The sequence below is a fragment of the Mizuhopecten yessoensis genome, unplaced genomic scaffold (assembly GCF_002113885.1).
Source record: "Mizuhopecten yessoensis strain PY_sf001 unplaced genomic scaffold, ASM211388v2 scaffold716155, whole genome shotgun sequence".
In the NCBI taxonomy this organism is placed as follows: Eukaryota; Metazoa; Mollusca; class Bivalvia; order Pectinida; family Pectinidae; genus Mizuhopecten; species Mizuhopecten yessoensis.
In genome coordinates, this window is record NW_018479975.1 from 78,088 (window position 1) to 101,615 (window position 23,528).

Sequence of the window (23,528 nt, forward strand, 5' to 3'; positions counted from 1 at the left end):
TGAAAGGTTCCTATTGCGACGAAGCAGGTATTTATGTTTAATATTTTCCGTTTGACAGACTTTTGTATGATTTAAACTCGCTGTAACACCATGCTATGTCCGGTATTATACTGTATATATATCGGGAGGTTAGACATTGATCTACCTGTCGTAATATTGTACTGGGCCCGCGACAATCTGACAGTGTATTGTGGAACTTCATCTTTGTACTCGCAGTGTTTTATATTAGTCCTCCCTCGTGTGGGTGTGAAAGTGGTCGCGGGTTGCTTTGCTATTTTCCCAAATCTATGACCCACTAGTGCGCGCGTCGAACCGTGCACTGTTATGACGCGTCTTCAGGTATTTGTATACAGGTAGCTCTATCAGAATCCCGTGTCTAAGAATAGATTATTTTAAACGGACGAATTTAAGGTCATGGCTATTAATACATGCGTTTCACGATAAAGACTCAACACAATGCTTATCGTAAACACAAGATCGTACTATCATTACCAACAAGTTTGAAAGGATTTAATTGTCATTACTACTGCCAAAGTCAGGCCGCTACCCGCTTTCTTAAAAATTACATATCTTTATTTTGTTCTTCCTGCATCTTAGAATAGTGAAATTACATATACTTTTCGAAAAGCAGATCTTACACGTGTATTGCGCTCCTTACTTTGTGCTGCAGTCTTCCTGCATTTAGAACAAATGAGCCTGTCCTCGACGATGAATTGTCCCGCATGTTTGGTTATATCTTTGCGATAATAACAGGTTTTGTTTTGCTTTGCCTTTTTTATTCTGACGCAACAATCCTATATATTTTGTATTTCGGCATCATTTGTTTGAATTTAAATAATGGGTTGAAATACTAGTGCCAGTTGGAGGGTAAAACAATATCATTTAAATGATGTCTTACATGTACCTACAAAGCGTAGCTGTACTGTACACGCGTACATGGATTTGTTGACATGATTCCATAGAAGATAAACCAATATGCATTCTATTTTGATATCAATAAGATGTTCTATTGATTTGAAAAAAACATTTATCCCTTAATTAAGGAAAATGATCACATGCCTAAATATTAAAAAAAAGTATCTGTGCGTGGTTTCCAACCTACGCCGTTCACTTCGTCTGGTCCTAAGCTAACTGCGTTACACATTAGGCTACATAGGACATATACAATATAGACGAACATGGAAAAATAAACGGTTTAAACCCAAGAAACATCTGTCATAGTTTTTGAGAAAATTGATCAACCCTATTTTTCATTATTTTGAGCACTTTCCCAAAGGAGGACCACTTTTCCGTCATACGATTTGTTTTCGAATATCACACCACGGAATCAAAAAGTTTATTCAAAAGTTGATTAACAGATTAATTGCGGGGGTATAGACTGTATGTTTACCAAGTGTAATGGTGAGGGCATATACTGCTAGGCTACAAAGTTAAATGGCAAGGGCATAGACTGCTTGGTTACCAAGTGTAATGGTGCCGGCATAGACTTCTTGGTTAAAAAGTTAAATTAGAGAGGGCATACACTGCTAGGTAACAATGGGTAATGGCGAGGGCAGACACTGCTAGGTTACACATTTTAATTGTAAGGGCAAATACTGCTAGGTTACCAAGTGTCATTGCGAGGACAAAGACTACTTGGTTACCAAGTTAAATGACGAGGGCATAGACTGCTTGGTTACCAAGTGTAATGGCGAGAGCAAAGACTGCTTGCTTGGCTTCCAAGAGTAATGGCTATGACATATACTGCTAGGTTACAAATTTAAATGACGATGACATAGACTGATAGGTGACAAAGTCAAATGGTGAGGGCATTGACTACGTAGTTACAAAGTTAAACTATGAGGGCATTGACTGGTATGTTACAAAGGTAATGGCGAGGTCATAAACTTTTAGGCTACATGGGTTAATGGTTAGGGCATAGACTACTTGGTTACAAAGGTTAACCTATGAGGGCATTGACTGTAAAAAAGTTTTTTGTAAAAAAAAGTGATTTGTGACTGCTATGTTACAAAATTAAATGATGAGGGTATTGCTTGCTAGGTTACCAAGTGTTTTGATGAGGGCATAGACTGCTTGGTTACAAAGTTTAATGGCGAGGCATTAACTATGTGGTTACAACGTTGAATAGTGAGGGCATTGACTATATGGTTATAAAAGTTAAATGATGAGTGCATTGACTATATGGTTACAAAAGTTATATGGTTAAGGAATTGAGAACGTGGTTACAAAAGTTAAATGGTGAGATCATTGACTACCTGGTTAAAAAAAGTTAAATGGTAAGGGCATTTGCTGAATGGTTACAAATATGAAATGGTGAGGGCACTGACTATATGGTTATAAAAGTCAAATGGTTATGGCATTGAATACCTGGTTTCAAAAGTTAAATGTTGTGGGCATTGACTATATGGTTACCATAGTTAAATGATGACGGCATTGACTACATGGTTATAAAAGTGATATGGTGAAGGTATTTACTACATGGTTAAAAAATGAAATGTTAAGGGGATTGCCTACTTGGTAATAAAAGTTAGATGATGAGGTAATTGACTGTTAGGTTACTAAGGTTAATGGGGAGGGCATAGACTTCTAGGTTACAAACTTAAATGCCGTGGGCATTTACTACTAGATTACAACATTAAATGGCGAGGTCATTGACAGCGTGGTTACAAAGGAGGGGCCGTGGTGGCCAAGTGGTTAAGGCGTCTGACATTCTGCTACCACTAGCCCTCCACCACTGGGTCGCGGGGTCGAGGCCTACGTGGGGCAGTCGCCAGGTACTGGCCGTGGGTCGGTGTTTTTTCTCCGGGAACTCCGGCTTTCCTCCACCACCAAAACCTAGCACGTCCTTAAATGACCATAGCTGTTAATAGGACGTAAAACAAAAACAAACAAACAAACAAACAAAGGTTACAAAGGTAATGGTGCGGGCATTGACTGCTAGGTTACAAAATTTAATGGCGGGGACATTGATTGATAGGTAACAAATTTAATGGCGGGGACATAGACTGCTAGGTGACAAAGTTGAATGATGAAGGCATTGACTACGTAGTTACAAAGATAAACTATGAGGGCATTCACTGTTATGTTACAAAGGTAATGGCGAGGTCATTGACTGTTAGGTTACTAAGGTTAATGGTGAGGGCATAGACTGCTTGGATACAAAGGTTAATGGCCAGGGCATAGAATTCTGGATTACAATGTTAAATGGCGAGAATATAGACTACTTGTTTTCAAAGTTTCATGGCGAAAGCATTGATTGCCTAGTTACAAAGTCAAACGATTAGGGCCTAGACTACGAGGTTATAACGTTCAATAGCGATGGCATTGACTTCTAGATTACGAAGTTCAAACGCGAAGGCATAGACTGCGTGGTTACAAAGTTAAATGATGAGAGTATTGACAGCGTGGTTACAAATGTCCATTGCGAGGGCAATTACTACGTTGTTACAAAGTTTTATGGCGAGATTATTGGATACGTTCTTACAAAGAGAACTGTGAGGGCATTGGCTACATGGTTACAAAGTTAAATAATGAGGGTGTTGACTGCTATGTTACAAAATTAAATGATGAGGTTATTGCTTGCTAGGTTACCAAGTGTAATGGTGGGGGCATATACGGCTAGGTTACCAAGTGTTATGATGAGGGCATAGACTGCTTGGTTACAAAGTTTAATGGCGAGGCATTAACTATGTGGTTACAACGTTGGATAGTGAGGGCATTGACTATATGGTTACAAAAGTAAAATGATGAGGGCATTGACTATATGTTTACAAAAGGTTTATGGTGAAGGAATTGACTACCTGGTTAAAAAGTTAAATGGTAAGGGCATTTGCTGAATGGTTACAAATACAAAATGGTGAGGGCATTGACTATATGGTTATAACAGTCAAATGGTTATGGTATTGAATACCTGGTTTCAAAAGTTAAATGTTGTGGGCAATGACTATATGGTTACAATAGTTAAATGATGAGGGCATTGACTAGATGTTTCAAGCGGTATATGGGGAGACATTGACTTCATGGTTACAAAAGTGATATGGTGAAGGCATTTTCTACATGGTAAAAAAATGAAATGTTAAGGGGATTGCCTACATGGAAATAAAAGTTAAATGATGAGGGCATTGACTTTCAAATAACAAAGTTAAATTGTGTAGGCATTGACTACATGGTTACACAGTTACAAACGGAGGGCACTTACTCCATGGTTACAAAAGTTAAATGGTGAGGACAGTTACTATCTTGTTACAAATTTAAATGGTGAGGGCAGCGACTCTATGGTAAAACAGTTAAATGGCGAGGGCAATGACTACCTGGTTACAAAAATCAATGATGAGGGAATTGATTACTTGGTTGCACATTTCAATGGTAAGGACATTTACTACCTTGTTGCAAAGTTAAAACGTGAGGTTATCGACAATATGGTTACAAAGTTTAATAGTGAGGGCATTAATTACTTTGTTACAAAGTTAAAAGGGGAAGGCATTGGCTATATGATTATACAAGTTAAATGGTGAGGGCATTGACTATATTGTAACAATAGTTAAATGGTGAGGGCATTGACTTAATGGTAGCAAAAGTTTAATGGTGCGGGCGTTGACTATATGGTTACAATAGTTAAATGGTGAGAGCATTGCCTACAAGGTTCAAGCGGTAAATGGTGAGGGCATTGACTAAATGGTTACAAAGTTATATGGTGAAGGCATTGACTTCATGGATAAAAAAATAAAATGGTTAGGGCATTGACGACCTGGTTACAAAGTTATATGGTGAGGGCATTGACTACTTTGTTAAAAAGTTAAATCGGGAAGGCATTGACTATATAGTTTTAAAAGTTAAATGGTGAGGACATTGACTACATAGTTACGAAGTTAAATGGAGTGGGCATTGACTATATGGGCACAAACGTTAATAGTGAAGACATTGACTACGTAGTTACAAAAGTCAAACTTTAAATGGTAGGGCATTGACTCTATGGTGAAACAGTTATATGGTGAAAGCATCAACCTTTAGTTTAAAAAGTTAAATGGCGAGGACATTGCCTACCTGGTTACAACTTTCAATAATGAGGGCATTGACTAATCTTGTTACATATTTCAATGGTGAGAGCATTGACGACCTGGTTACAAAGTTAAAACGTAAGGTTCTTGCCTATATGGTAACAAAGTTTAATAGTAAGAGCATTGATTACTTTGTTAAGAAGTTAAATGGCGAGGGCATTGCCTATATGGTTACAATAGTTAAATGGTAATGGCATTGAATACCTGGTTTCAAAAGTTAAATGGTTTGGGCATTGACTTTATGGTTACAATAGTTAAATGGTTAGGTCATTGACCAAATATTTATAAAATCTTAATGGTGCGGGCGTTGACTATATGGTTACAATAGTTAAATGGTAAAGCCATTGACTACACGGTTCAAGCGGTTATTGGTGAGGGCCTTGACTACGTGGTTACAAAGTTATATGGTGAAGGCATTGACTTCATGGTTAAAAAGTGAAATGGTGAGGGCATTGACTACCTGGTTACAAAGTTGAATGGTGAGGGCATTGACTTCATAGTTACGAACTTAAATGGAGAGGGCATTGACTATATGGTTACAATAGTTAAATAGTGAGGACATTGACTAAAAGGTAACAAAAGTTTAATGGTGCGGGCGTTGACTATATGGTAACAATTGTTAAATGGTGAGCGCATTGACTATATGGTCACAAACGTAAATGGTGAGGGCTTTGACTACATAATTATAAAAGTTAAATAGATAGGGCATTTACTACACGGTTCAAACTTTAAATGGTAAGGGCAATGACTCTATGGTGACCCAGTTGAATGGCGAAAGCATTGACTATAAGTTTAAAAAGTTAAATGGCGAGGGCATTGCCTACCTGGTTACAAATTTCAATGATGAAGGAATTGACTAATCCGGTTACAAATTTCAATGATGAAGGAATTGACTAATCCGGTTACCAATTTCAATGGTGAGGGCATTGACTACCTGGTTACAAACTTTAAATGGTATGGCATTGCCTCTATGGTTACAATAGTTAAATGTAGAAAGCATTGCCTACAAGGTTAAAGCGGTGAATGGTGAGAGTATTGACTACATGGTTAAAACGTTAAATGGTTAGGGCATTGACTACACGGTTCAAGCGGTGAATGGCGAGGGCATTGCCTACCTGGTTACAACTTTCAATGATGAGGGCATTGACTAATCTGGTTACCAATTTCAATGGTGAGGGTATTGACTACCTGGTTACAAACTTAAAATAATAGGGCATTGACTCTATGGTGACAATAGTTAAATGGTTAGGGCAATGACTCAATAGTTACAAAAGATTAATGGTGCGGGCGTTGACTATATGGTTACAATAGTTAAATGTAGAAGGCATTGACTACACGGTTCAAGCGGTGAATGGTGAGAGTATTGACTACATGGTTACAAAGTTATATAGTGAAGGCATTGACTTCATGGTTACAAAGTTATATGGTGAAGGCATTGACCTCATGGTTAAAACGTTAAATGGTGAGGGCATTGACTAAATGGTAATACAAGTTATATGCTACAGGGATTGACTTCATGGTTAAAAAGTAAAATGGTGAGGGCATTGACTACTTGTTTACAAAGTTAAATCGGGAAGGCATTGACTATATGGTTTTAAAAGTTAAATTGTGAGGACATTGACTATATGGGCACAAACGATAATGATGAGGGCATTGACTTGGTAGTTACAGAATTTAATGGATAGGGTATTGACTACACGGTTCAAACTTTAAATGGTAAGGGCATTGACTCTATGGTGACACTGTTGAATGGTGAAAGCATTGACTATAAGTTTAAAAAGTTAAATGGCGAGGGCATTGACTACCTGGTTACAACTTTCAAAGATGAGGGCATTGACTTATCTGGTTACAAAGTTAAAACGTGAGGTTCTTGACTATATGGTTACAAAGTTTAATAGTGAGAGCATTGATTACTTTGTTACAAATTTAAATGGGGAAGCAATTGGCTATATGGTTACAAAAGTTAAATGGTGAGGGCATTGACTTCACGGTTCGAACTTTGAATGGTGAGGGCAATGACTATATGGTGACACAATTGAATGGTGAAAGCATTTACTATAAGTTTAAAAAGCTAAATAGCGAGGGCATTGATTATATGGTTACAAATTTCAATGATAAGGGCATTGATTATCTGTTTACAAATTTCAATGGAGAGGGCATTGACTACATGGTTACAGAGATTAATAGTGAGGCCATTGACGACTTTGTTACAAATTTAAATGGGGAGGGCATTTGCTTTATCGTTGCAAAAGTTAAATGGGGAGGGCATTGACTACATGGTAATACAGTTAAATGGTGATGGCATTGGATACCTGGTTTGAGAGTTTAATTATGCGGGCATTGAATAAATGGTTACAAAAGTTTAATGGTGCGGACATTGAATTCATGGTTAAAAAGATAAATGGTGAGGGCATTGGCTACATAGTTGCGAAGTTAAATTTAGAAGGCATTGACTACACGCTTCAAACGGTGACTGGGGAGCGCATTTACTACATGGTTAGAAAGTGATATGGCGAAGGCATTGACTTCATGATAATTAATTTCAATGATGAGGGCATTGACTACCTCGTTACAAATTTCAATGATGAGGGCATTGAATACATAGTTACAAAAGTTAAATGGCAAGGAGAGAACATTGACCAAAGGGTTACAAAAGTTTAATAGTGAGGGCATTGACGACTTTGTTATAAAGCTGAATGGAAAAGCATTGACTATATGGTTCAAACTTCAAATGGTGAAGGCATTGACTCTATGGTGACACAGTTGAATGATGAAAGCATTGACTATAAGTTTAAAATGTTAAACGACGAGGTCATTGACTATATGGTTACAAATTTCAATGATAAAGGCATTGATTACGAGGTGACAAATTTCAATGGAGAGGGCATTGACGACTTTGTTACAAAGATAAATCGTGAGGGCATATACTAAATGGTTACAAAAGTTAAATGGTTAATGCGGGGTAGCAAAGTGAAATGGTTACGACATTGGCTTCCTTGTTACAAAAGTAAAATGGTTGGGGCATTGACTATATAGTTACAAAGTTAAAAGGTGATGGCATTGACTACAAAGTTACAAAGTTAAAGGGTGATGGCTTTGACTACATGGGCACAAACGTAAATGGTGAGGGTATTGACTAAACGGTTTAAACTTTAAGTGGTAAGGGCATTGACTCGATAATGACACATTTGAATGGTGAAAGCATTGACTATATGTTGAAAAAGTTAAATGCCGAGGGCATTGACTACCTGGTTAAAAATGTCAATGATGAGGGCATTGACTACCTGGTTACAAATGTGTATGGTGAGGGCATTGACTACCTGGTTTCAAAGTTAAAACGTGAGGGCATTGACTATATGGTTACACAGTTTAATAGTGAGGGCATTGACTACTTTGTTACAAAGTTAAATGGGGAAGGCATTGGCTTTATGGTTAGAAAAGTTAAATGGTAAGGGGATTAAAAACCTGGTTACAAAAGTTAAATGAATAGGGCATTGACTATATGGTTACAATAGTTAAATGGTGAAGGCATTGACCAAAGGGTTTCAATAGTTTAATGGTGCGGGCGTTGACTAAATGGTTACAATAGTTTAATGGTCCGGGCGTTGATTGTATGGTTCCAAAGTTAAAAGGTTAAGGCATTGACAACATGGTTAAACAAGTTAAATTGTGAGAGCATTGACTATATGGTCACAAACGTAAATGGTGAGGGCTTTGACTACGTAGTTATAAAAGTTAAATGGATAGGCCATTTACTACACGGTTCAAACTTTAAATGGTGAGGGCATTGACTCTATGGTGACACAGTTGAATTGTGAAAGCATTGACTATAAGTTAAAAAAAAAGTTAAATGGCGAGGCCATTGACTACCTGGTTACACATTCCAATAGAGAGGGCATTGACTACCTGGTTACAAAGTTTAATAGTGAGGGCATTGACGATTTTGTTACAAAGTTAAATGGGAAGGGCATTGACTTTATGGTTACAAAAATTAAAAGGTGAGGGCATTGACTACATAGTTATGGAGTTAAATTTTATGAGTATTGACAATATGGTTACAATAGTTAAATGGTCAGGGCATTGAATAATGGGTTACAAAAATGTAATGGTGCAGGCGTTGACTATATGGTTGCAATAGTTAAATGGTGAGGGCATTGACTACATGGTAACACAGTTAAATGGGGAGGGCACTGACTATATAATTACAAAAGTTAAATGGTGAGGGCATTGACTGCATGGTAACACAGTTAAATGGTTAGGACATTGGCTTCCTTGTTACAAAAGTTAAATTGTGGGCTTATTGACTACATAGTTACACAGTTAAATGGGGTACGGCATTCACTATATGTTTACAAAAAATAAACGGTGATGGCATTGCCTACGTGTACAAAAGTTAAAAGGTGAAGGCATTTACAACCTAGTTACAAAAGTTAAATGGTGAGGGCATTAACTACATGGTTACAAAGTTAAATGGGTAGCGTATTGACTACATGGTTACAAAGTTAAACGATGATGCCATTGATTAAGTTATTTGATTTTTAAAAGCGATGACTTTGATTACGTGGCAACAAAGTTTAATGGTGATGACATTTACTACGTTGTTTCAAAGGTTAATTGTGAGGGCATTGATTACGTTGTTTCAAAGGTTAATTGTGAGGGCATTGATTACGTTGTTTCAAAGGTTAATGGTGAGGTCATTGATTATGTGGTTACAAAGGTTGATGGTGAGGGCATTGATTACGTTGTTTCAAAGGTTAATGTTGAGGGCATTGATAATGTGGTTACAAAGTTTAATGGTCAGGGCAATGACAACGTGTTTACAATTAAACGATGATGTCATTGATTAAGTGATTTGATATTTTAAAAGCGATGACATTGATAACGTGGCAACAAAGTTTAATGGTGACGGCATTGATTACGTTGTTTCAAAGTTTAATGGTGAGGACATTGACTGTGTGGTTACAACGTTTAAAGTTGAGGGCATTGACAACGTAGTTTAGTACGTTATTACAAAACTGTAACGATAAGGTCATTGAGGACGTAGTTACAAAACTGTGAGGATAATTAACGGACACGTAACGGCGAGAACGTTGACTGCGTCATGACGAAACTGTAACGGCGAGGGCATCGCATACTTACCTGTAGTTTCAAACGTACATGTAGGGATATTACGTACACTATGCTATTGTTACCTTGTTCGCCACAAATGTTAAAAAATATTGTATTTCTTATTCATTTCTTTATTCAGATAAGAAAATGGATTAAACAGAACAACAGAACTCGACAAAATGGGTATGTATGTTTTCCTTGTTACATTTGTATATCTGTATGTGACAGTGTTGCAGTTCATTTACCTATATTATTTAAAATCGTATGTGTCATTTATGTTTTTATATTTATATTTCCATTCAAAATAAGGAATACGTAATCGAGTGATACGTAAACGAATTGATGTTAAGAAATCAGTTAACACAGTTGAGGATTTTCAGGCCATCTAGATAGAAAATTTGAGGGAAAATGTTATATCTCAGAATATTTGAGTTGAGAATGTTCAGTAATTTGAGACGCTCTTGATAGTATGGCGTGACGCTTTTGAAAATTGGGAATGTTTTTTTTTTATTGTGGGGAATTGGCGTTTTTTATAGTTGGACGTGTGACGTTTTTTGTATTAGGGCAGGACTTTTTTGATAGTGGGGCGTGTGACTTTTTTATGGTTTGGTAGGGCGTTTTAGACGTTTTTGATTTAGGAGTGTATCGATTTTGATAGTTAGGCGTGACGATTTTGATAGTGGGCGTGACATTTTTTATATTCAGGCTTGACGTTTTTGATAGTGGGGCGTGACGTTTTTGATATTGGGGCGTGACGATTTTGATAGTAGGGCTTGACGTTTTTGATATTGGGACGTGGCGAATTTTACACATTTCTAGTTTAAAGATTTAACAGAGATGAATTCTATCACTCTATTACTGTAAATGTTTCCTTTATTAACCCCGTTGTGTTGGGGCATCGAATACTAACTGCAAACTTGTTGGGTTTTATACTCCAAAATCTTATATTTATTTATTGTTTACATAAAATAGAATAGTTAAAACAAATAGCAGAAGTTCTGAAAAGGTAGGTAAGTTTGCCTAGATGTCATTAGGGTTGTATTGTAGTATCTCCCTTATGTTTTGTTTAAAAAACCCATTTTACTGAAATGTTTCATATGTGTTATGTTTATAGAGACATTTTACTGTAGTGTCTCAAATGTGTCATTTTTATAGAGACGTTTTACTGTAGTGTCTCACATGTGTTATATTTATAGATATATTTTACTATAGTGTATCACATGTGTTATGTTTATAGAGACGTTTTACTGTAGTGTCTCACATGTGTCATGTTCATAGGGACATTTTACTAAAGTGTCGGACATGTGTCATGTTTATAGAGACATTTTGCTGGAGTGTCTCACATGTGTTATGTTTATAGAGACATTTTATTGAAGTGTCTCACATGTGTTATGTTAATAGGGACATTTTATTAAAGTGTCGGACATGTGTCATGTTTATAGAGCTGTTTTACTAAAGTGTCGAACATGTGTCATGTTTATAGATACATTTTACTTAAGTGTCGAACATGTGTCATGTTGATATAGACGTTTTATCAAAGTGTCTCACATGTGTTATGTTCATAGGGACATTTTACGAAAGTGTCGAACATGTGTCATGTTTATAGAGACGTTTTACTAAAGTGTCGAACATGTGTCATGTTTATAGATACATTTTACTTAAGTGTCGAACATGTGTCATGTTGATATAGACGTTTTATCAAAGTGTCTCACATGTGTTATGTTCATAGGGACATTTTACGAAAGTGTCGAACATGTGTCATGTTTATAGAGACGTTTTACTAAAGTGTTTTACACATGTCATGTTTATAGAGACATTTTATTGAAGTATGTTTTGGTTTTAGAAACATTTTATTGATGTCTCACATGTATATAGGGATATTTCACTGAAGTGTCTCATATGTGTCATGTTTATTGATACATTTTACTGTAGTGTCTCACACTTGTAATATTTATAGAAACATTTTAGGGAAATGTCTCACGTATATTTTGTTTTTAGACATCTTTATCAGGAATAGACGGACATGATAGCTTACGTTGAAGGGTTTTGTGATGTTATTGTCAGGATTAGAAGGAAATGGTAGCTTACATTGAAGGGTTTTGTGATGTTATTGTCAGGAATAGACGTAAATGGTAGCTTACGTTGAAGGGTTTTGTGATGTTATTGTCAGGAATAGAAGGAAATGGTAGTGAATATTGAAGATGTTTTCTTTCCTGGAACAGTGCACTTCTGTCATTGTATTTGACGCGAGAATTCGACTTTCACTCCTTTTATTGTTTGTGTCGAAGTAATTGAAAGGGTTGTGTATAGGGAGTCCTTGTGGTTTTCAATCCTGGAGTTTGTGCCATTATGAATTCTGGCGTCTGTGCCTTTACAAATGGGGGCGTGCCGTATGAGCGTTTGGGTGAGGAGGTGCTCAGTGATATCGATGGTTGAGTTAGGAAATCTCTCGCAACACAGAGCCTAGCAAACTGGCCAATATGTTCACACTTGAAAACTGGGAAGATAATGCTGGGCGTATCCTGAGATTGCCAGTCTAGAATGTAAGGCTGCATCGGATGTAATTCCTGTCGGAGGTAGTACCCAGCTGCTTCGTCCGGTACCAGTATTGTTCCAGAAACGTTGAGGAGTTTAACGAGACAATTCAATAGCTCTATGTCAAAACATGGTCATCAAAGAAACATCAGCTTTCTGTGTTGATGAGTGTTAGATGTGGGGCTATCTCGCGTGGCAGTTGAGGTATCGGGAAAGGCTACCCAGCTAAAAAGTGGGTACTGCCCGGATTCTCCACCAACCATAACAACATTCTGCATTATTTAGAGTACTTGAAGACGTTGAAATTTTGAAGAGGACCTCGGTCAATCTCCCGCCATTTTCTTTGTCTGAAATCGTCATTGTTTTTGAAAGAACTTATCGTGTTATTGCCACAATATATCATTCTATACTCCTACACCTGTGCACATCATGTCTACAGATCTGTCTACTAAAATCAAGAAGGGTGTTCAAGCCATAAGTGAACTACGAGACCCTATCATCATTAAACAAGTAGTGTCCCAGCTAATGGACAATGCACTTTTCAAAGATGCACTGCTAAGTTCTTTAGGAATAACAGCTCTACACCAGCAAATCAACACATTGGAGACACGGTTAGACAATATGGAGCAGTATTCTCGACGTAATTGTCTAAAATTCAGGGGCATCGCTGAACATCAAGAGGAAGATACTGACCAAATCATCATTGATACGTGTAACAACCAACTAGGGGTCATGGTCACCAGTGCCGATATTAGCCGGTCGCATCGTGTTGGACCGAAATCTTCACGTTACCCCAGGGATATAATTGTGCGGTTCCTATCATATAGAACTAGAGCGCAGGTTTATGATGGCAGGTTTATTCTTGTAAAAAATCCAGTAACAACAAATGGAAATAATAGCGAACAAACTACACCAAAACTCCCCTCCCCTTCCAAGCTCTACATAAATGAGGCTCTGACGAAAAGTAGAAGTGCAGTTTTCACCAAGGCACGCTTTCTCAAGTCAAGTAAGCTGATTTCCGGTACCTGGACCATGGATGGCCGAATAATTATCCGTGATAACAACGGCGAGAAGAAACATGTGACGAGTATTGACGAACTCTCTGACTACCCCGACCCCCCTCCTAATAGAGGTGTACGGACACTGGCCGATAAACAAGTCAATGCTCGTAGGTAGTCGTGGTTCTGTGAAGGTCGTCCCTCGTCTATACTGTGACAGAACATAATTGTCAAATACACTACCTTAAATGTTGTATTTAATTACTTGTATCATTCCATATTAACAAAAGAATTATGTTCATTTATCTTCTTAAAACTTACCTTTCTACGTGTTATACCGCTGCATAATGGTTCCTTTGCATGATGTCCAATAGTATATATAAACATGTATGTTTAATCATATTAACTCAAGTGTTGACTGACAAAGTCTTTATCGAGTGATACTATACAATCTTCTGTATACTTTGTTACAAGAATGTGTATTTGAAAAATAAACTTAGAAATACTCATCACAGGTAATACACTCATTTTATTAATAACAATATCCACACGCCCACTGTGTTATATACACACCGATATCTTCAACATCTAAGTGTCAATTTCCTTAGTAAAGTATCCAAGTTAATTTATTAATTTTCAGTAGAGTACACTCTCATCTATTTATACCAAAGTACTCTTAAAATAAATTATCCTTGTCATGTGTTGATACTATGATAATTAAACACCACTACATATATGTCAGTGTGACCACGGACTTAGCTGTCCAAGTCAGTGGTATATGTGTAACTCGTAAGCAGAATGTGTGTGGGTAACGGGTTGTTTCGCCCCAAATCCCGTTCGCCCTAAGGGTTGTTTCGCCCCAAATCCCGTTCGCCCAAGGTTGTTTCGCCCTAAAAAATTTTTTTTTAATCTTTAAGTCATAAATATCATGTTAAAAGTTAAAAAAATATCTTTCTCTTGAATCAAGATATAATTACGTGCCGGAAGGTGAAGAACGAACCTGTATATGCATCACCGAATCCTACAACGGAGATACTAATATCCGGAATATACTGTATATTATCGTTTTCATTTCTTTACCTTAATTAAGTAATGTTGTTCTTTATAAAATGCACCTGTATATATTTCAACGTTAAACATATTTAAAACATGATATAAACAATTAAAAAGCACCCTGTCACGTCAGCCATTTTATATCAAACAAATTTCTCTTAGTACATAGATACGTATACGAAATGGACATAGATTAGGTACAAATTGCGTATAAGAACAAAAAAAAATTACTTTAATTATATATATCTATGATATATAGATAAGATATGGATATTATGATATAATGAAACAAAATTAATTTCTCTAAGTACAATACTTATAATATATAGATAAGATATGGACATATAATGAAACTAAATTAATTTCTCTAAGTACAATACTTATAATATATAGATAAGATATGGACATATAATGAAACTAAATTAATTTCTCTAAGTACATAGATACGTATAGAAATGGACATAGATTAGTTACAAATTGCGTTTATAGACTGAAACTACATACGTATATTAATTGCGTATAAGGATGAAAAAAATAAATTCTTTCTCTAGAGACGTATACGAAATGTAAATAATTCCCCAAGTACATAGATACATATTTTAATTGTTAAGCAGATGTGTACATTTGAATTATGAAATAAACGTTGGCAATTTACTTAGGGAATTATCAAAATACATTAAATATACTTGTATAATAATGTACTTGCCAGTCTGGCAGGTTCTATGCTGCCAACAGTCACACACATCACTTCAGATACCATGCTGTCTGCGTCTAACCACGGAGTCGCACAAAATGCACAAATCATCTATAACGTAAATTACGTTATGGATGATTTGTGCATTTTGTAACTTGTTATAAATAGAGCATTTCTCAGTACTGTGTTCTAACTCAGCATTACTAATGTTGAATTATAACACAGTATTGAGAAATGCTCTATTTATGACAAGTTACCTACTCAAAATTATCTACTCAAATATGCATATTAATTTTATTGGTCGGTACTATCACAGACTTAAATCTAATTCCGTGGTACTATCAAAACTTCTCAAAATGGACATAATCTCCAATTAGCAAAAAACAACACGGACGTGTGCAGAAATCAGGTAAAGAAAACATCGTCACACGGCGACGAGTATGCGTACAGCCGTACACTAAACTAATTTAAATGTGTTAACATGGAAAATAATATTGTTGTATACCCCGCAATTTTTAAAATTACACCCTTTTTGTTTCATTTCACAATTCTAACTTATTTCTAAAATTAACACACTTAGAGAAATTAATTTAGTTTCATTATATGTCCATATCTTATCTATATATTATAAGTATTGTACTTAGAGAAATTAATTTTGTGTGTGCGCACGCATGTAATTTTGTTTACAATATAATTTGTCTATGTCCATATATATTTGTACAAAATAATGTGTATCTATGTATCTATCTATTTATATCTAGTTATTATCTATGGTATGTATATTGTGTATTGAACCTTGAATCAAATACTGGTTATCGATGTATGTTATATAAAAATTGACATATTGTTATCTAAATCAAGGGTTTGGATTTATTCCGGGTACAAACATAACGCACGTCGATTATTCTACGTAGAACCACGGAATTAGATTAGATTATCCAAGTCCGTGGTAGAACGAACGTATTGAAGATATCCAGGTTAATTATAATTGGTAAACTACGTATAAACGTACATTTTCCTTAAAACTCGTTATAAAAAATGAAGTTTATATTCAGTTAGCAAGTCTTCTAAATCAATGTTATACACATGTACGTTCTGAAAAAGTAGTTAGTCATAAGCGCTAAATTTCTATCTGTATAGCGGTATACCGCCAATTAATTTAGTTTCTGAACCCTTCCTCTTATTGTATATAGTATGCTTACCTGTTGAGTTTACTGATATATGGTTTAAAATAGTCATTTTATGGTTGTAAATCCCAAACATATTGAGTATCAAGTCTACACTATCTCACGTGTCGTGCATATGTATGTTCCCTTATGCTGTTACACCATTCTAAATGGCAACTAAAATGGTTATTTTGAACTTAAAAATATTTATGCAGGATGACTATTCAATCTAATATTTGTTGGAAATTACTTCTTAATACATGTATGTACCACGTGTCTCATCACCCAACTGTTACAAATCATGATATTTGATAATGGATAGATACAAAGAATTTCAATCTAATAATGGGACACATTGGAAATCGGAAGTATTTATTTTTCTTCTTCATTCATATGTCTTTTTGAATTCCCAGTATGTTTTTAGCCTCAAAAATGTATGTTTTCATATTATAATTCATATTTTGTTGTTGATTTCTAATGACATTGAACTTAATCCGGGGCCTCTATGCAGTCTTGATATTGCTCACCTAAATGTTAGATCATTACGAAATAAAATTGATACTATAGAAGCTGAATTAAATAATAATGATATAATATGTCTAACAGAAACTCATCTTTCTCCTGAAGTATTAGATTCTGATATCACCATAGATTCCTACTCACATGACAGACTAGACCGAAGATCAGGCCCTGGTGGTGGAGTACTAATTTATCACAAGAACACTATTTTTACTAAAAGACGAACAGACTTGGAACATAATGATGTAGAATTAATTTGGGTTGAAGTATGTATTGGGTCTCGTAAATTCTTGTTATGTTGTATTTATAGACCAGAAATGCCTGTAACTTATTGGGAAACACTAGACTTTGTATTTGAGAGAGCTATAAATACTAATCTAAATATAGTCATAACAGGTGATATTAATGTAAACATGATTAACTTACAACCTTATAGTCATCTTGGTAGACTAATGACCAAATATAATCTTGTAAACTATGTTGATGAACCTACACGCATAACTCAAACATCTTCCACCTCATTAGATATCGTTTTCTCAAATAGTTTAAACTTAATTAAAAATGTATCTGTTTCTCCACCCATATGTAGTGACCACTCTCTTATTCAATTCAGTATCTCATTTGATGTCTTTAAACAAAAATCTTATCAGAAAAAAATATTACTCTATCGGGAAGCAGATTATGAAAAAATGAATAGGAACATAAATATGATTGATTGGGTTGCAATCTCTGAAAATCAAGATAGTAATGATTTTAATAATACTCTTTGTAATGCTATTAATCAACAAATATCCGAATGTATTCCTAGTATAAATGTTACAGTAAGGCCTAGAGATAAAAAGTGGATGACAAATGAAATTAGATTTAATATTAGACAAAGAAATATGGCACATAGAAAAGCAAAGTTTAGTAACTTACCTTATCATTGGAAAAACTACAGACATATCAGGAATGAAGTCATTAGTAAAATAAGAGAGGCCAAGAACAATTATATTGAAAATATGCAAAAATCATTAGCTAATACAAATATTTCTCCAGGTAGCTGGTGGAAAATTGCAAAAACTGTTTTAAATGCAAATAATAGAAGAAACTGTATTCCCCCTCTTAAATGTGATGAATGTTTCATTCAACATCCATTTGATAAAGCTGAATATCTTAATAAGTATTTTACCTCTATATCTACCACTTCTGAGAATCTTGAACCTATTCCTGATATTGAATTTAACTGTCCCCACTCTATGGAAAACATAACAATAACACATCNAGGTAGCTTACATTGAAGGGTTTTGTGATTTAATTGTCAGGAAAAGACGGAAATGGTAGGGTTTATTGAAGATGTTTTCTTTCCATGAACATGGCACTTCTGTCATTGTTCTTGACGCGGGTATTTGACTTTCACCCCTTTTGTAAGCTCACCTGGTCCGAAGGACCATGGTGAACTTATGCCATACCGTTGCGTCCGTCGGCCGTCCGTCAACAATTTCTTTAAACGACGTCTTCTTTTTAACCACTAATTGGAATTTAACTAAATTTGACTGGAAGCATCCCAGGTTGGACGGGAAAATTGTACAAATGGTGGAGCTGACCCCCCAGGGGGCTGAGGGACGGGGCCAGAAGTGGGCAATTTGAATAGATTGCTATAAACGACTTCTTCTGTAGAACTATGCCATGGATATCGATCATATTTGGTCGGAAACATTCATGGGAGGCAGGGATTCAAAACTGTACAAATTGTGGGTCTGACTTCCCATAACATCACCTGAGGGGTGGGGCAAAAAAAGTTTATTGACTGGAAATGGTTGAGATCCCCACCATATAACCACATATACAATTGCTGAGTATAAAGAGAAGAATGCACATTTGCTTCCAGGGTGGCCCTAGGGTCTGGCCCCAACCTTGGAAACATAGTCCTTGGGTCATAACTTTAAAACGGCTGAGATCCCCAGCCAAAAACTATATATACAAATACTGGGCATAAAGAGACGAATGCAGTCACGATACTAGAATATACCCTGGGGTCTGACCGAATCCCTAGAGACCTAGTTTCTTAGTCACAGCTTGGAAACCGTCGAGATCCCCACCCTATTACCATATAGACAATTAATGAGTATAAAGAGATGAATGCACACATGCTGCCAGGATGGCCTTAGGGACTGCCCCATCCTTGGAGACTTAACCCCTGGGTCATAACTTCGAAATGGTTCAGGTCCCCACCCCAAAACTATATATACAATTGTTGGGCATCAGTGACATCGATGGTTGAGTTAGGGAATATCTCGCAAAACAGAGCCTAGAAAACCCTCCAATTAGTTCGCTCATTAAAAACTTGGAAGATACTGCGGGGCATATCCTGAGATGGCCAGTCTAGAAAGTAAGGGTGCATCGGATGTATTTCCTGTCGGAGGTAGTATCCAGATGCGTCGTCCGCTACCGGTATTGTTCTAGAAATTTTGAGGAGTTTAACGAGACAATTCAATAGCTCTATTTCAAAACATGGTTATCAAAGAAACAGCAGCTTTCTGTATTGATGAGTGTTAGATGTGGGGCTATCTCGCTTGGCAGTTGAGGTATCGGGAAAGGCTACCCAGCTAAAAAGTGGGTACTGCCCGGATTCTCCACCAACCATAACAACGATTTTTATGGCATTGTTATACAATTTGAAAAGTAAAAGTTCTGGATAATGTTGAATGTGGTCCAAATACATTTCTTTTACAATAACTTTCTCTAGGTCGGTGGGTGATTTCCAGAATATCCAAAATCACACCCGTACAGTCCGAGGCCTAGGTCCCAACTGATGTTTCAAAGCATCACCATGTCGTAAAGCACATTAACAAATAAATGAACAGTAATTAGCTGGAGTGACAGCTGTCATTCATAGCAGTCGTCCTTTGATATTGGAGGCCGTACCCGATCATGTAGGCCAATTGAGCTGTCCTTTGTCTGAGACTGAATACATTGTCCGCCCTCGTAAGACCAGTTCATTCTGTTATACAATATAATTAAGTTGAAAGGTATATGATTTATAATGGACATAGTTAAGGCATAAGATAATTTGACAACAATGATTCAAACGAATTGTGTGTGCCAACTTCAAAGGAAAAGCTTCGTTACAAAAAAAACCAGATTAAATTAAAGTTCGAATTCAGCACTTTTTTTCATACAAATGTTTGTGATACATCTAATACAATGTTGTGATACTATAGAACTCAATATATGCAAATATTACAATGATGATATAACAATTTACTAGAAATCTATGTTTACTTTTTAGATCGTAAGGACGACGAGGAAAATCCGCCTGGATCTTCCGACTCTAAACACAAGAGAAGTCACAAATATTTTCCAGACATGGTGCGTAAGAAAAAGAAAACGGAAGGGCTGAAATTAGGCGGTCCACCAGAGAATCTCCTTCCGGAAATCACCTCGGCACTTCCTGCTGAGGGTGCATGCGGCAGTGACGTTAATATTCAATCAGCTCCTATAGGTATGAAACGTAGGGTTTGAAAGGAACCTGAACCTGAATTTTTATTGTGTTCTTATATAATGATCTGTATTCACATTTTAAAAACGAATTGCTGTCCTAGGGAGTAAACGACAAACCCGATGGTATTTGTAACAGGGTATGGACAAGTGTACGACCAGACCGGGGTTCGAACCCGGGACCCTCCAAATTCTAAACGGACGCTTTATCAATTGTGCTACCTGATCGCCGACGATCGACCCTGTCCAGTACCGTTACATTCCTCCCTCCTTTTCTCCAAGTCTCCGTCTCTAAAGACACAAATATTTACATATCCCCTTGCCAAACGTACACTAAATGTTTGAAACAAAGGTAGGCAACAGGCACCACTGTAACAGGAGATGGAAAAATGCACGGCCAGACCAGTGTTCCACCCCGGGACCCTCGGAATTCTAGACGCTCTAACAGTTCAGTTGCCAATATGGAAGGCCAAATGCAAAGAATATACTTAATTAAAAAGTAAATTAAGGACACTTGGTATTTAGATCACCTCGTGTGGCAAAATATTCTCATACTTTCACTGGTGCTTGGCAATATGGTTGTTTTACTATACTAATGTTACATATCTAGTATTCAACAGGTTTACATATTCTATATCTTGTACTAGGGTAATGAATATAAATTGGATGGATCATAAGGACATTATTTTATTATACAGATGGGGATGGCGATTCAACAGATTCAGAGTGTTCAATGGACCGGCCGACTCTCCTGGAACAATTAAAGACCATACTTGATAGCTACCAAGACGCTCAAATCATTCGGGTAATAGTCTCTCTTATTTGCTCAGCACACCTGACATAGAAGGCATGTGATTAGCTATTTGAATGCTTTCAAATTTGCGATTTCAGATAATCATCTGGTCATTTTCACTGCTACGCTGCCGAGCGATTCATTTGATGTACATCGAAGGATCAAGCTAGCTCTATTGTATCATTTAAAAGGTGGCAAGAACAGAGCCATCGATTTCGTCATAACGTATTCCAGGGTTGTTAAAAAACATAAGAGAGCGGTTCCCTTTGAATAACAAGGATGATCTGACTGGCAATTATCCTTTAGCCAAACGTTTACCATGGCTATATCTGTTCGTCGTCCGTCCACATTTCTATTTAATGCTAATTGGTCTGGAGTATCCTTAAGCCAGGGCAAAACTCTAACACGTATAGTGTCGTATTGTAACTAAGGGCGATTACTCTTACAAGAACATATATATTGTTAATAAGGATAGTTATCCTTACATGTACAAGTACAATGTATATTGTTACTAAGGATAGTTAGCCTTACATGTACATGTACAATGTATATCGCAAGTAAGGAATTAAATCTTACATGTACAAGGACCCTGATATTGTAAGTAAGAGAGGTTACTCTTGTAAGTAACATGTTAATCGGACAAAGCTCGGCCAGTTCCGTAGAATAACCTCAGAGGTAAGTAGAAGACATAATTTTGATCACATGACATAAACAAAGATGGCAGCTTACTGCTGTGCATCCGGGGAGACGGATAATACATTGTTTAATGGCACTAGTGGAAAGAAGGCCTTTGATAATGACATGCTTTTGTGTCTTTAGATTCGATGTCATCGTTGCCTCTCTAAACTTTTATCTTCTTCAAACATGTTTCCTCGTGTATTTGTTTACACATTTAAAACATTAGATTTTTCATTTTTTTTGAGCTACCGTATTATGAAAGAAAATCAAATTTTTAATAAGCTTATTGTTAAATACCCGCCCCCCCCCCCTTTTTTTTTTTTATCTAAGTGAGAAATGTTTGATGAAAAGTTTAATTCTCGGATTTTGCAAAGCCTTCTTCATTTGAAATCTTCCGATTCACTGCTTCAATCGAGCAGTATCCATATAATTATCTCCGATACTTTTTTCGAGCATGCGACGGAAAAGGGCGAAGCGATTTGATTGGTACTGCTCTTCTAGAAGTATTATGTTAATTATAGCTAAGGGAGGTTACTCTAACAAGTATAAAGACCGAAGTCAGCAGCAAAATATTATTGCTTTCTATTACAGGAACTAGTACAAAACGCAGATGACGCCAATGCCTCGGAGATGAAGATTGTTTATGTGAATGATGACGCCGAGACATCACAAGGGAAAAGCTGTTATTCGGATTATTTCAGGGTAAGTTAGGCAGAAATGTATTTCATTTCACGATGAAAACAGTAAAGATGCTACATAATATATCAAAACAATTAAATAGTTCTTTAAGATTATCCTAAGGTATCTTCATATGTGTACGCCAAAAAGTTAGCTCAACTCTCATCAGTTTTATTTAAACACAACAACAAATGTTATTCAAATTTGTTAATTGAATTTTTTCTTTAAATTTACTATCAACTAGTTCGCTTCATTCTTATAACTTACTCCCGTTACGGTACTTCCAGGCGCCTGCGCTGTGTGTTTATAACAACGGGATGTTTAGTAAACAGGACTGGAAATACATCAAAAGCATCTATAACAGTGGCAAGCGAGAAGACACTCTCAAAGTGGGCAGATTTGGTCTGGGATTCAAGTCGGTCTTCCATATCACAGGTAGGTGGTTGATGAGTGATCTTTACTATTTTCCATGCAAGCTTGCTTATACAATCGCGTTTGTTTGTGCGAGTGTGTAGTTTATAACTGATACTAAGACATATTGGTACTTTGTAAATGATATTTACGGTGTATCTATACCTTTGTAAATAAATCATATAAGGATTTTAAACAAATCTGCGGTAGTCTTTAACTTTTCCAATCGTACAGTAGTAAGCTTCGTTCCAAATTGAAGGCACCCTTTCGTTCTCTTGTTATGAGATCTTCCTTTTTCAAGAAAGGTGAAAGACGACATGAATTTATAATTGTAAATTATTTCGTTAATTTGTATGG

At 36.4% G+C, this 23,528-nt stretch overlaps 1 protein-coding gene across 1 annotated transcript in view; it reads left to right on the forward strand.

Moving 5' to 3' along the window:
* Window positions 1–23,528, forward strand: part of LOC110441875 (sacsin-like) — a 30,729-nt gene continuing 7,201 nt past the window's right edge. Inside the window, exons 1-6 of the mRNA XM_021485156.1 lie at window positions 1–27; window positions 10,306–10,349; window positions 20,403–20,615; window positions 21,310–21,416; window positions 22,674–22,784; window positions 23,048–23,195. Coding sequence (XP_021340831.1) covers window positions 10,346–10,349; window positions 20,403–20,615; window positions 21,310–21,416; window positions 22,674–22,784; window positions 23,048–23,195 — 583 coding nt within the window. The 5' untranslated portion in view covers window positions 1–27; window positions 10,306–10,345. The remainder of the gene's footprint in view (window positions 28–10,305; window positions 10,350–20,402; window positions 20,616–21,309; window positions 21,417–22,673; window positions 22,785–23,047; window positions 23,196–23,528) is intronic.